The sequence below is a fragment of the Octodon degus genome, unplaced genomic scaffold (genome assembly GCF_000260255.1).
Source record: "Octodon degus isolate 3935 unplaced genomic scaffold, OctDeg1.0 scaffold00255, whole genome shotgun sequence".
Taxonomy (NCBI): Eukaryota; Metazoa; Chordata; class Mammalia; order Rodentia; family Octodontidae; genus Octodon; species Octodon degus.
This window is the reverse complement of record NW_004524831.1, coordinates 1842102-1854245: the sequence shown is the minus strand read 5'-3', so window position 1 is coordinate 1854245 and position 12144 is coordinate 1842102. Positions and strand designations below refer to the sequence as shown.

The window sequence follows — 12144 nt, the reverse complement described above, 5'->3', positions numbered from 1 at the left end:
ATGTGGTGCTGGGGGATTGAACCGCGGTCCCTGTGCTTTGCTAAGCTTGTTCTAAGTAGGTGCTTTAGACCACTGAGCCATCTCACCAGCCCCTACATCATATCTCTTGATTTGACATTTTTCTACCATTCCCATCCTCTCCTTTGAAATCTCTCCCCCACTTTACAAAGTTTATTTCCATTTTATCCTTCTTTTCTTTTTCTTTCATTCCTTTCTCCCTAGTTTCCCTTTCCTTTTGAACAATTTCATCCCATTTCATCATATCTCTTGTACTATTAGGTTCTCATTTGCATTTTCAGTTTTTTCACAGCAGTAAGACATGTAATACTAAGACCTTTGTGTTCAGCTTATTTCACTTAAGAGTATAGTCTGATGAGCCATCCTTTCAGCAATAAATGCCTCCAGTTTATCTGTGTCTATTTATACCTGTCTTGCTGAGATATGATGTTTTTAATTCTTTAGGGAAAATACTAACATTTGGTTGGCAGGCTGCTGTCCATAAAGTCCTGCATACAGGTACTGGTAAGACACTGCATATACCTGCCCATTCGCAGCGTAGACAATCTGAGTTCCTGTCAGGTATGCACCACTGTAAGGACTGGAGCCATATGCCCATGTATTTGTGCTGGAATCCTGAAAGGTAAATTTCCAAGCCAATCAATCATCTGTGCTTTCTGCAAAAAGACTGATCATCTTCCCATCTTGACAAACAATCTGAAGTAGACAAGCTTTTGGCTTCCCATCTAGAGGCTGAATACCCCGAACCTCATGCCCTGTGCGGATATTGATGCAGTCCACTGGCATATGGACTCTATCATCAATACTGTGTCGTTTCTGATCATCATAATATGTCAAGTGATCATCTGACTATAGGTCTAACCAGTTCTTCCCGCACTTCAAAATAGTACTCAGTCTTAGCAACCATCCCTTTTTGACAAGCGCCATCTCTACCTGTGAAGAAGGGAGTCCCAGCAGAAACAGGCCAAGGACCCCACAGACAGCCTGGAGTGCTCTACTGACCACATTCTTCATTTTTTAATGTGTTTTATTCCCTTTTTCCCCCTTCATTAATGTCTCTTACAGCCTCCTAGAATTTCTTGTATCTGAGTGCAAGGTGATCATTTGGTGACACTGAGTTATAAGACAATATGCCACCCTACCTTTATATTCATGTTTCGTGGATTTGAGCTAATAATACTGTTTTTCTATTAGCATTTTCATTATTATTCATAAAATTTATTTAGTGTTCCATTAGGTTTTTTTCTATGAAACTAGATTCAAATTTCAAAATGCAGCCAGAGACCATCCAAGAAAGAATGACTTAGGTGTATGAAGGTTTAGATTTGAAAACAGTTATCTTCTGTGGCCAATCAGAACCATTCATTAGATATCTATTTGCTCCTGTGTTTTGTGGATGGTGATTTTCAGGCACACAGTGAGCTCTATTTTAGAAACAGTGCATAAATTAAATTTCTGTGACCCTACTGGGCCACCAGTTGTATTCTGTTGTTGCTGTAAGAGTTTGAATCTAGCATCAGAATTGCTGTGTGAAAATACGTGCATATGTTTGTTGCTTAAGGCGTGAAGTTAATATTTGAATGAATTGGCTTCAATTCTGATTTTACAAGAGGAGTTCAGCTATCCGAAGGGGTGAATCTGAACCCTCTTTCAGAATATGTACATGTGATTGTTTAGGAGGCAGTGACCCTGGAGGATGTGCTTGTGAACTTCACCCTGGAGGAGTGGGCTGTGCTGAATCCATCTCAGAAGAAGCTCTACAGAGAAGTGATGTGGGAAACGTTTAGGAATGTGACTGCTGTAGGTAAGGATGACATTTGCTCATGTGTACAAGGGAAGAGCGTTGGTTCTTGCTGATTGATGCAGATTTGCCAAATAGAATGAGAAAACATTTAAGAATATCTCAGGCATATTTACATGATACATACATCAAACTGCTGTCTTCTAATTTTGATAGAATGATATGGTGACATCTTATATTTCTGTGGTTACAATTTAGGAAAAACCTGGGACAACCTACAAATTGAAGAAGAATACAAAAATTCCTCAAGGTAATTTGCATTTATAAGTAACATTAATATTTGTTGAGTCAGTGAGTAAGCTGAAATATTACAAGCAAAGAAAATCTATGAATGAGGCCATGGTTAAGTTTATTTAAAGTATAAATTTGGCAGGGCTGGCCAAATAGCTCAGCAGATTAAAGCACCTGCTTAGGCAGATGCAGGGGCCAGTATTCAATCCCATCACCCCCCCAACCCTCACCCCCACGTGCCATGCTGGCCCGCTAAGCCTGCGATCGAGACTGGGCATGGTGGCATGTGCCTGTAATCCCAGCGCTGGGGAGACAACATAGGAGGATCACTATGAGTCCATTCTACGTAGTGAGACCCTGTAGACCCTGTACTAAATACAAAAAAAAAAAAGCATAAATTTGGCAATTTGACATGAACTCATCTTCAAGATAGCTAACTGTGTGTGTGTGTGTGTGTGTGTCTGTGACATACATTATCAAAACCCTATTGCCAGGAAGCAATACTCAAAATGCAACTGAATCCTAGTGATGTAAAAATGTTTTGAAAAAAAGCCTTCCTCCCCCCAGTAAAAAAGCACTTTGCAGAGAATTAGATAGTAAAATTCTTAGAATACACCCTTACACATAGGAATATAAAATAGAATCACTAGCTTAGAGATGTTTCAAGAGTAAAAATAGGGCTGGGGAGATGGCTCAGTGGAATAAGCGCTCCCCTGGCAAGCGCAAGGGCCTGAGTTCAATCCCCAGTTCCACCAAAAAAAAAAAAAAAAAAAGAGGGCATCAAGAGTAAAAATAGAAATTTGCATTTCATTCAGTTAAACGTCCCTATATAGATTTTGAAGTGATTTTCAGTTATCCTGTCAGTGGTACGTGTATACTCATGCTCAGAGCAGTGTATGCATGTTGTTCACAATAGCTAATTTCAGGAAATCACTATCTACCTGATCTCTTGCAAGAGCTTAGAGGTCCATCATTTATGCATGGATAAAAAGAAGGTGGGATAGACTGAACATGCTGATGCCTTCTTATAATCCCAGCGTGCTTGCAAGCTGAGCTAGAAGGATGACAACATGACGTTCATCCTGATCAAAGAAGCTCAGTAGGAATCCGTGTCAAATAGAAAAATATTCTAGAAGAGTATTTCTAAGACACTTGTTTAATCTCAGCAATGGAGATTATAGGCTATGCTGCCATAAAGAAAATTATATCTTTTGGCAAATATAAAACAAGTAGAATGTCCTCCATCTCATAATGTTAAGTGACAGCAGTCAGACGCATGAATTTTCATATCTTCATTGGTATGAGATACTGAAATGTAAATCAGGGTGTAAAATTAAAGACAAAGACTAACTTGCTGGAGATAGAGTAGATAACCAGGGTAAGGAGAGAAGAGGAAATAGATAGGAAAAGGGTGTAAAAATGATGAAGTTGTGATACACATATGTATCAGTGACCCCAGTGAAACTAGACGTTATGTACTGCAAACATATCTCAGTGTACTGGGGTGATGCAAAGGAGAAAACAAACAAGGAAGAGAAAAAGAAATACATATGTATATTTATAGGATAGTTTGGATAACTGTATTGCCAATATCTACCAGTCTATTGAAAGGAGCAGTTAATGCTCAAATATGTTTTCTCTCTTTTTAAATTTTTTATAATTTTTTCACCAAATTTGCATGTTTGTACCTGGTAATCTGAACAACTAATCTGAAAATGACAAAGTACAATGTAACTATCATTGTTGAATTCCTATCGTTTTTGTTTAGTGAAATTCTGTATGGTTTTTATTTCTTTTATTTTACTATTTTTAAATTCTCTTAAAAAAAAAAAAAACATGAAAGTGATAACATTTCCAAATGAATGAGATCCTTTGGGAAATGGAAAACTTCCTCTTTTTGAAGCAAGTCTCCAAGGCATTTAGTTTTTCATTCTCAAAATTTCTTTGTCAACATCAAGACAGAGCTTAGCCTGGTAAATTACTGATGTGAAGCTTTTTATTGTGACTGATGCTTTTGTTCTTTTTTGCTTTAAAGAAATAAAAAGGTAGCAAAAGTCTATCAAAATAAAGCTTGGAATCAAGATGGAGAAATATTCCTTTGGGCTTCAGATGACAATATGGCAGTGCAACAGGCTGCTCCGAAGCCAGCTGAAAGCCTTGCAAGTAGAAAGCCCCTGATTTGGTATTCATCCTTAAACATGTCCATTTTACCTTACAATGGACTGAAGCCACGTGAGTATGTGGGATTTGATGAGAAACTGTATAATTGTAATGAACATGGAAAAACTTGTAGTGATTTCCAGTCCTTTCAGAAGCATGCAAGTGGAAAGCCTGGAGAGAAACCCTATCAACATAAGCAATGCAGGAAAGCTTACTGTGAATTTAAGACTAGAACTCACCCTGGAGTAGAGAACTTTGTATCCAAGAAAAGAGCCAAAGGCTCCAGCACTCCCAGAAATATTAAAAACCATAAAAGTATTCATACTAGGAAGAAACCTTATATATGTAAGCAATGTGGAAAAGTATTTGATGATAAGTCTGTATTTCATAGGCATAAACAAACTCACACAGGTAAGAAAGCCCATATATGTAAGCATTGTGGGAAAGCTTTCACTAAACTGAGTAATCATAAAAAACATGAAAGAAGTCACACTGGAGAGAAACCCTATTCATGTAAGCAATGTGGGAAAGCATTCACTACACTGAGTTATTGTAAAATACATGAAAGAAATCACACTGGTGAGAAACCGTATATATGTGAGAAATGTGGAAAAGCATTTACTACACTGAGTTACTGGAAAATTCATGAAAGAATTCACACTGGGGAGAAACCCTATGTATGTAAGCAGTGTGGAAAAGGATTTGCTGATAAGTCTGCATTTTATAGACATAAACGAATCCACACAGGTGAGAAGCCCTATATATGTAAACAATGTGGGAAAGCATTCACTACACTGAGTTATTGTAAAGTACATGAAAGAAGTCACACTGGTGAGAAACTGCATATATGTGAGAAATGTGGGAAAGCATTCACTACACTGAGTTATTATAAAATACATGAAAGAATTCACACTGGTGAGAAACCCTACGCATGTAAGCAGTGTGGGAAAGCATTCACTAAATTGAGTCATCATAAAAATCATGAAAGAAGTCACAATGGTGAGAAACCATATGTGTGTGAGAAATGTGGAAAAGGATTTGCTGATAAATCTGCATTTTGCAGACATGAACAAACTCACACTAGTGAGAAAGCCTATATATGTAAGCAGTGTGGAAAAGCATTCACTACAATGAATAATTGTAGAAATCATGAAAGACGTCACAATGGGGAAAAACCCTATACATGCACACAATGTGGGAAAGCATTCACTACTCTGAGTTATTGTAAAATACATGAAAGAAATCACACTGGCGAGAAAAAATATGTATGTGAGAAATGTGGGAAAGCATTTACTACACTGAGTTACTATAAAATACATGAAAGAATTCACACTGGTGAGAAACCCTATGCGTGTAAGCAATGTGGGAAAGCATTCGCTGCACTCAGTAATTGTAAAACACATGAAAGAAATCACACTGGTGAGAAACCATATGTATGTGAGAAATGTGGAAAAGCATTCAATACACTGAGTTATTGTAAAATACATGAAGGAATTCACAATGCTAAGAAACTATATATATGCAAAAAATGTTTGAAAGTATTTTCTGATAAGACTGTATTTCATAGACATAAACAAATCCACACAGTTGGGAAAACCTTTATATGTGAGAAATGTGGGAAAACATTCACTACCCTGAGTTATTATAAAATACATCAAAGGTATCACACTGGTGAGAAACCCTATGTATGTAAGCAATGTGGGAAAACATTTACTACACTGAGTTATTATAAAATACATGAAAAAAATCACACTGATGAGAAACTGTATGTGAGAAATGTGGAAAAATATTCACTACACTGAGTTATTTAAAATACATGAAAAAATTCATTCTGGGGCGAAACCCTACATGCATAAGCAATGTGGAAAAGGATTTGCTGATGAGTCTGTAGTGCATAGATACACATAAACCCACAGGTGAGAAAAGCCTGCACATGTGAGCCATGTAGGAAAGCATTTACTACACTGTTATTGTAAAATTCATAAAAGAAATCACACTGGTGAGAAACTACGTATCTGAGAATATGGAAGAGCATTGGCTAGACAGATGTGTTATAAAATACATGAAAGAATACCACACTGGAGAGAAACCCTGTACATACAAGTAATGTGGAAAAAACTTTCAGCCAACAAAATAATCTTAAAGTACATAAAAGAATTCACATTACAGAGAAACTGTATGTAAGCATTGTAGGAAACAAGTCACTACATATCATTACTGTCAGATACATTAAAGAGCTCATAACTGAAGACAAACCTTATCTGTTCAGGCAAGAAAGGGAGGCATTCACTACACACATGTTTCGAAAGAAGTGATGGAACTAGCACTGGGAATTAACCTTTTGTATGAAATATGGGAAGGGGGTCTCTACACATAAATGTTGTCAGAGACATGAACTCACACAGGAGAGTAAGCCTATACAAGTAAACTATGGGGAAATAGGTTTGATAGTGAATCCTCATATGCATAGATCTCAGTGATTTGAAGCTGTGTATATGAGAATGTGGGGAAAACATTCAATGAGTAGCTTTTACCAACTACATCAAAGTAGTCACTGGAGGAAAACCCTGTATATTTAAGCCTGTTTTGAAAATCCTGTGAAAAGCTCTCATATTGTAAGAAGCCTGTGTAATTTTATTGAAAGTTTTGAGTTTATTATTCCCTCACAATTTTTTTCCAGAAAATATATCCTAAGATGGATATATCTTAGAATGCATTCCTTCTTTGTTCTTTAATAAATCATGTGTAAATATCTCAGTTATATATCTGTGGTCTTTATTATAAAAACATTGAAATAATATATCTTTGTGGAAGCTATTGTCTTTAAATTTAATATATACTATCATCTACTTAAACAAAGTAAATTGAAATGTAATCCTCACTTCCAAGTATGGTTATTACTTATGTAGCTTTAATTTTGATTTTTACAAAGGGAGGTACAGGATACTAAAAAGTAACTCATTCATTGTGTTTTAATTGATGAGCTCACTTGTTTTGGTTTAAAATCAAAAAAGAAAATACTTTTTGGTGAACATACTTCACATTCTGTGAAAAAAAGTTCTTTTTTCATTAATGTTACATATGTGTACATATTTAGAGGCATGTGAATTTATATTTTTGAAAAGTTCATTTGTTCTCACAACTGATAAGTAACCAAATGTTTTCTTTTGGATCCTAATAAAATACCTACATATATCAAGACAGTTATATCAAATGCATAAATTCACCTGTTTTGCTCTTGTGTTGGGGTCAATATTATGATTCATATACAGTTTTCTTACCTTCATTTTACTCTCTATGCTTATATTGATGTGACTTGTGATTTTTGTATTAATTTTTCTACACTTTCACAAAAAATAGATCACACAGCTGTATCTACTTGTGACAGATCAGATGGATCATGGCTTGTGTGTAAAAAGATATCATGCAGTATACTAAACTATGAGTCAGTATCTACTGGAACAAGATGTTTATAGAGAAAGAAGACACACCACCTCCTGTTGACTCAAAAGAAGAAAAAGAAAGTAAGGATGGCAGATTGGATGGTTGGGAAGCCATGGCCAGTGATGAGGACAGGGAAGAAGAAGGCAACATAGTTCATATAGAATTAAAAGAAAATCCTAAAGAAGAGGAGAGGAGTGAGGAAGAGGAAGGAGAGAGTGAAGCCGTGAAGGGAATGAAGACAATGAAAAGATTGAGAAAGATTCAGGGAAAACAGATGCAAAGCAAACCAAAGAAAGAAGCTCAAACTCTGAGAACGAGTCTAATGATGATTGAATGAAAGAAGAGCAGGCTTATGACAAAGCAAAACAGAGTTAAGAAACGATAACTTGAACATAGTAAAACTAAGTACAGAAAAGCTAAGATCCCCTATTATTTGTGTACTAGCTATGTGGAAACAAGGAAGACAAAAATTCGAGATAAGCTCTGACGTACACATGTCCAAGATGGTGAAGCCGGTGGTATCACAGTAAATTGAGACCACAAATGTTCCCCTTGAAGCTATTAATGAACAGACTAAGATGATCAAACATTTTGATGGAACATATAAATTCCAGGAATGCTGATTATTGATACTCCTGAACAGGAGTCTTTCAGTAACCTTAGAAATAGAGGAAGCTCTCTTCGTGATATTGCCATTTTAGCTGATATTATGCATGGTTACATGATTGGAAAAAGAGTCCTGACTCTGATGTAGCTGCCACTTTAAAGAATCAGAAAAAGAATACAAAAGATGAATTTGAGGAGCAAGCAAAGGCTATTACTGTGAAATTTGCACAGCAGGGTTTGAATGCTGCTTTGTTTTATGAGAACAAAGATCCTTGCACTTTTGTGTCCTTGGTACCTACCTCTGCACGTACTGGTGATGGCATGAGAAGCTTGATGTGCCTGCTTGTTGGGTTAACTCAGACCATGTTGAGCAGGGGATCTGCACACTGTGAAGACCTGTGAGTGCAAATGATGGAGGTTAAAGCTCTCCCAGGAGTGGGCACCACTGTAGATGTCATATTGATCAGTGGTTATTTGAAGGAAGGGGACCCCATCATCAGTCCTGGAGTAGAAGGGCCCGTTGTCACTCAGATCCATGGCCTGCTGTTACCTCCTCCTATGAAGGAATTGTGAGTGAAGAACCAGTATGAAAAGCATAAAGAAAGAGAAGCAGCACAGGGAGTAAAGATTCTCGGCAAAGACCTGGAGAAAACTTTGCCTGGTTTACCCCTCCTGGTAGCTTACAAAGATGAAATTCTTGTTTTCAAAGATGAATTGGTCTGTGAGTTAAAGCAGACTCTAAACTAAGTACTTTCTGTACTTAGTTTTACTATGTTCAAGTTATCGTTTCTTAACTCTGTTTTGCTGTCAAACTGAAAGAAAAGGGTGTCTATGTGCAGGCTTCTACCCTGGGTGCTCTGGAAGTTCTTGAATTTTTGAAAACCTAAGAAGTACCCTGCTCAGGAATCAACATTGGCCCTGTGCATAAAAAAGATGTCATAAAGGCTTCTGTGATGCTGGGGTGTTTTTGTTTTTGTTTTTGGGTTTGTTTGTTTGTTTTGTTTTGTTTTGTTTTGGCGGAACCGGGGATTGAACTGAGGCCCTTGCGCTTGCCAGGGAAGCGTTTGTTCTACCAAGGCATCTCCCCTGCCCCCAGATGCTGGCTTTTTGACCCTCAAAATGCAGTCATTTTGGCCTTCAATGTGAGAATTGAACAGGATGCACAAGAAATGACAGTTTAAGAGTTAGAATTTTTAGTGCTGAAATTATTTATCACTTATAAGATGCTTTTACAAAATACAGACAAGACCACAAGAAATAGAAACACCAAGAATTTAAGCTCTTTAGCAGCATTTCACTGCAATACCAAAATCCTCAGTATGTTTTCTATTCTCGAGATCCAATATTGATAGGGGTGACAGTGGAAGCAGGCCAGGTGAAACAAAGGACATGTATGTATGTCCCCAGCAAGAACTTTGTTGACATTGGAATAGTAGCAAATATTGAAATAAACCACAAACAAGAAGATACTGCAAAAAAAAGGACCAATCCCTGGTGAGTTTCCCGAGATGTTTGGGAGACATTTTTAAGCTATAGATATTCTAATCAGTAAGATCTGCCAGAAGTTAATCAGCGCTCTCAAAGACTGGTTCCGAAATGAGATGCAGAACAGTGAGCTTATCATGGAGCTGAAGAAAGTGTTCGAGATAACTTAAATTTTCTACACGGGGCAAAAATTCAAGAAATGCAATATTATATTGTAAGACCACCACCAAGAGAAGACAGAAAATGATGGAACAGGCATCTCTGGACACAGATGGATTGAGGTGTATAAAATGTTTCCCATGAGAAACAAAGAAGCTTACACTGGTTTGACAGTGGTTAGTTACCCTTCCCCAGTCCCAACTGTCTGACCACCTGCCCTCTGTCCCCTCCTACCCACCAAATCAGCTGCTGTTTTAAAGTTTTCTCTTCCCCAAACTTGGATTTTTATTATAGATCTAAAGCTGTTTCAGTTTTATACTAATTATCTCAGTTCTGAAGTATGTGATTTTTAAAAAAAAGAGCTGATCACCCAAGCAAAAGCCATATTTAGGAGTCAGTGTCTGTCTCTGCTGCTGGCAGATTAGTCATTTAGTAGTGTTTGTGGTCAGACCAGGCTTTGTGAGTGGAAATCTGTGTTGCAAAACACGCATATCCTCCACCCTGATGAAATGATCACTTCATGAGCCCATTGGGCAATACTAAGGATAGTTTAAATGAGAAGTTGAGTATTGTCTGAAGAATGGGTCTTCCTATCGTCTTGACTGTTAAAGTCCTTTGTGGAGCATCAATTTTGGTGAGTGTTCATGGAATACAACTATTTTTAAAACCTTTGCCCATTTAATTAGGTCTATCCTGATACCTCATCTCAAAACATCATTGTCAAAATTTTTCCAGTTATGTTCCTGCAAGTTCCTGAAAACCCAACCAGACAGTTGACTACAGCCCAGGAGTCAGTTTATAGTCACATATCTGTGCATTATTCATCCCAGGCAAAATAAGCTAATCAATGCACTGCCCAAAGTTTTACCCACTGTCCATATTTCTCCTCACCTCTGCCCATGAGGGATGTCCTGGAAATAGATTATAATGCTGAAGTTGCCTAATTGCTGCTGATGCTAGCATAGCATTCAGAACCATCTGTAAACAATGGCCATCCTTTTTTTGTTGTTTTAATGACTGATTATGTTTTGGTTTTTTGTTTTGTTTTTCTTGAAACAGGGTCTTGCTGTGAAGTTTGGGCTGGCCTTGGGCTCACTCTTGTTGTCCCCAAGGGCTGGTCTCGAAGTTGCAGAGATCCTTCTGCCTCAACTGCCTGCATGCTGGGATTATAAGTGTGCTCCATCACACATGCTTTCAGGTCTTTGCAGTTGGTGCCTGAGGATCCAGGGCCAAGATGGTGTTCCCAGGGATCTTGGGCCGACACAGCAAGCCCAGGAATCTGAGGCTGAGATCACATGGCATGCATGGCTGGGGATCAAACTGGGGTCCTGTGCTTGCCAAGTAGGTTCTTATGCATCTGAGCTATCTCCTTGGGCCCCAGCTGATCATGTTGCACACCCCATGATGCCTTAGGTGCATGTAGAGAAACAAGAGGTGATTATGCAAGAGTAGAACCATGGGCATCTGAGCAACTTACTTGCTCACTCTTGACCTGCTTTCACTCAATCACATATGTCTCATTTTCATTTAATGACAGAGAGTTGCAGTGCATGTATCTACAGACCCCAAACCAATCAACTCATAGAAATTTTATTGAAGTAGAAGGACCTGGGGTTTTACTGTGATACATTTCCTATCCTTTGGCTCTTAAATTATTTACCACAAAATCCAGAGTATTTCCTACTTCCTGCTGACTTGGTCCAGTCAGCATAATATTATCAATATTATTGATTGTATCAGTTTGATGCCTTCTGGAAAAGAAAAGTGATCAAGATGCCTAAAGACTAAGTTGTGACAGAGGGTTGGGAGATAACATAACCATGAGATAGGATAGTAGAGTTTTATCCTTATCTACTGAAAGCAAATTGTTTCTACTGAGCATTATGGACATGTATGGGAGAAGGGCATGTATGCCAAATCAAGAGCAGCATATTTATTTCATTCATGTATCTTCTCAAACAAGGACACCACATGTGGTACAGAGCTTCACTTGGAGTCACAACTTGATTCAGTTTATGATGTGTACTGTCATTCTCCTAGATTCAGCCATCTTCTGCACAGGACAAATAAAAATAAATAAATATAAATATAGGCTGAAATCTAAATACACTAACAACTACATGAAAGTAAAATGGTCTAAATATAGGCATTGAGACATTTTGAGATGTTAGAAAAATCTATAGAAGAAATTTTAATGGTGTTGGAAGATGTTAATGGAACACTTTAAAATAGAAAAAAAA

General features: G+C 37.6%; 2 protein-coding genes and 2 pseudogenes across 2 annotated transcripts in view; 3 read left to right on the top strand and 1 right to left on the bottom strand.

The window, feature by feature from the left end:
• The window catches only part of LOC101578487 (zinc finger protein 14-like), a 25652-nt gene extending 19640 nt beyond the window's left edge, over positions 1–6012 (top strand). Inside the window, exons 2-4 of the mRNA XM_023706424.1 lie at positions 2018–2069; positions 4086–5666; positions 5835–6012. Of these exons, the coding sequence (XP_023562192.1) occupies positions 4168–5666; positions 5835–6012 (1677 nt within the window). The 5' untranslated portion in view covers positions 2018–2069; positions 4086–4167. The remainder of the gene's footprint in view (positions 1–2017; positions 2070–4085; positions 5667–5834) is intronic.
• The window catches only part of LOC111814018 (zinc finger protein 14-like), a 54619-nt gene that overhangs the window by 19700 nt on the left and 22775 nt on the right, over positions 1–12144 (top strand). The window contains exon 2 of the mRNA XM_023706431.1: positions 1696–1822. Within this exon, the coding sequence (XP_023562199.1) occupies positions 1696–1822 (127 nt within the window). The remainder of the gene's footprint in view (positions 1–1695; positions 1823–12144) is intronic.
• LOC111814005 lies at positions 417–945 on the bottom strand (annotated as a pseudogene).
• LOC101578092 lies at positions 7677–9915 on the top strand (annotated as a pseudogene).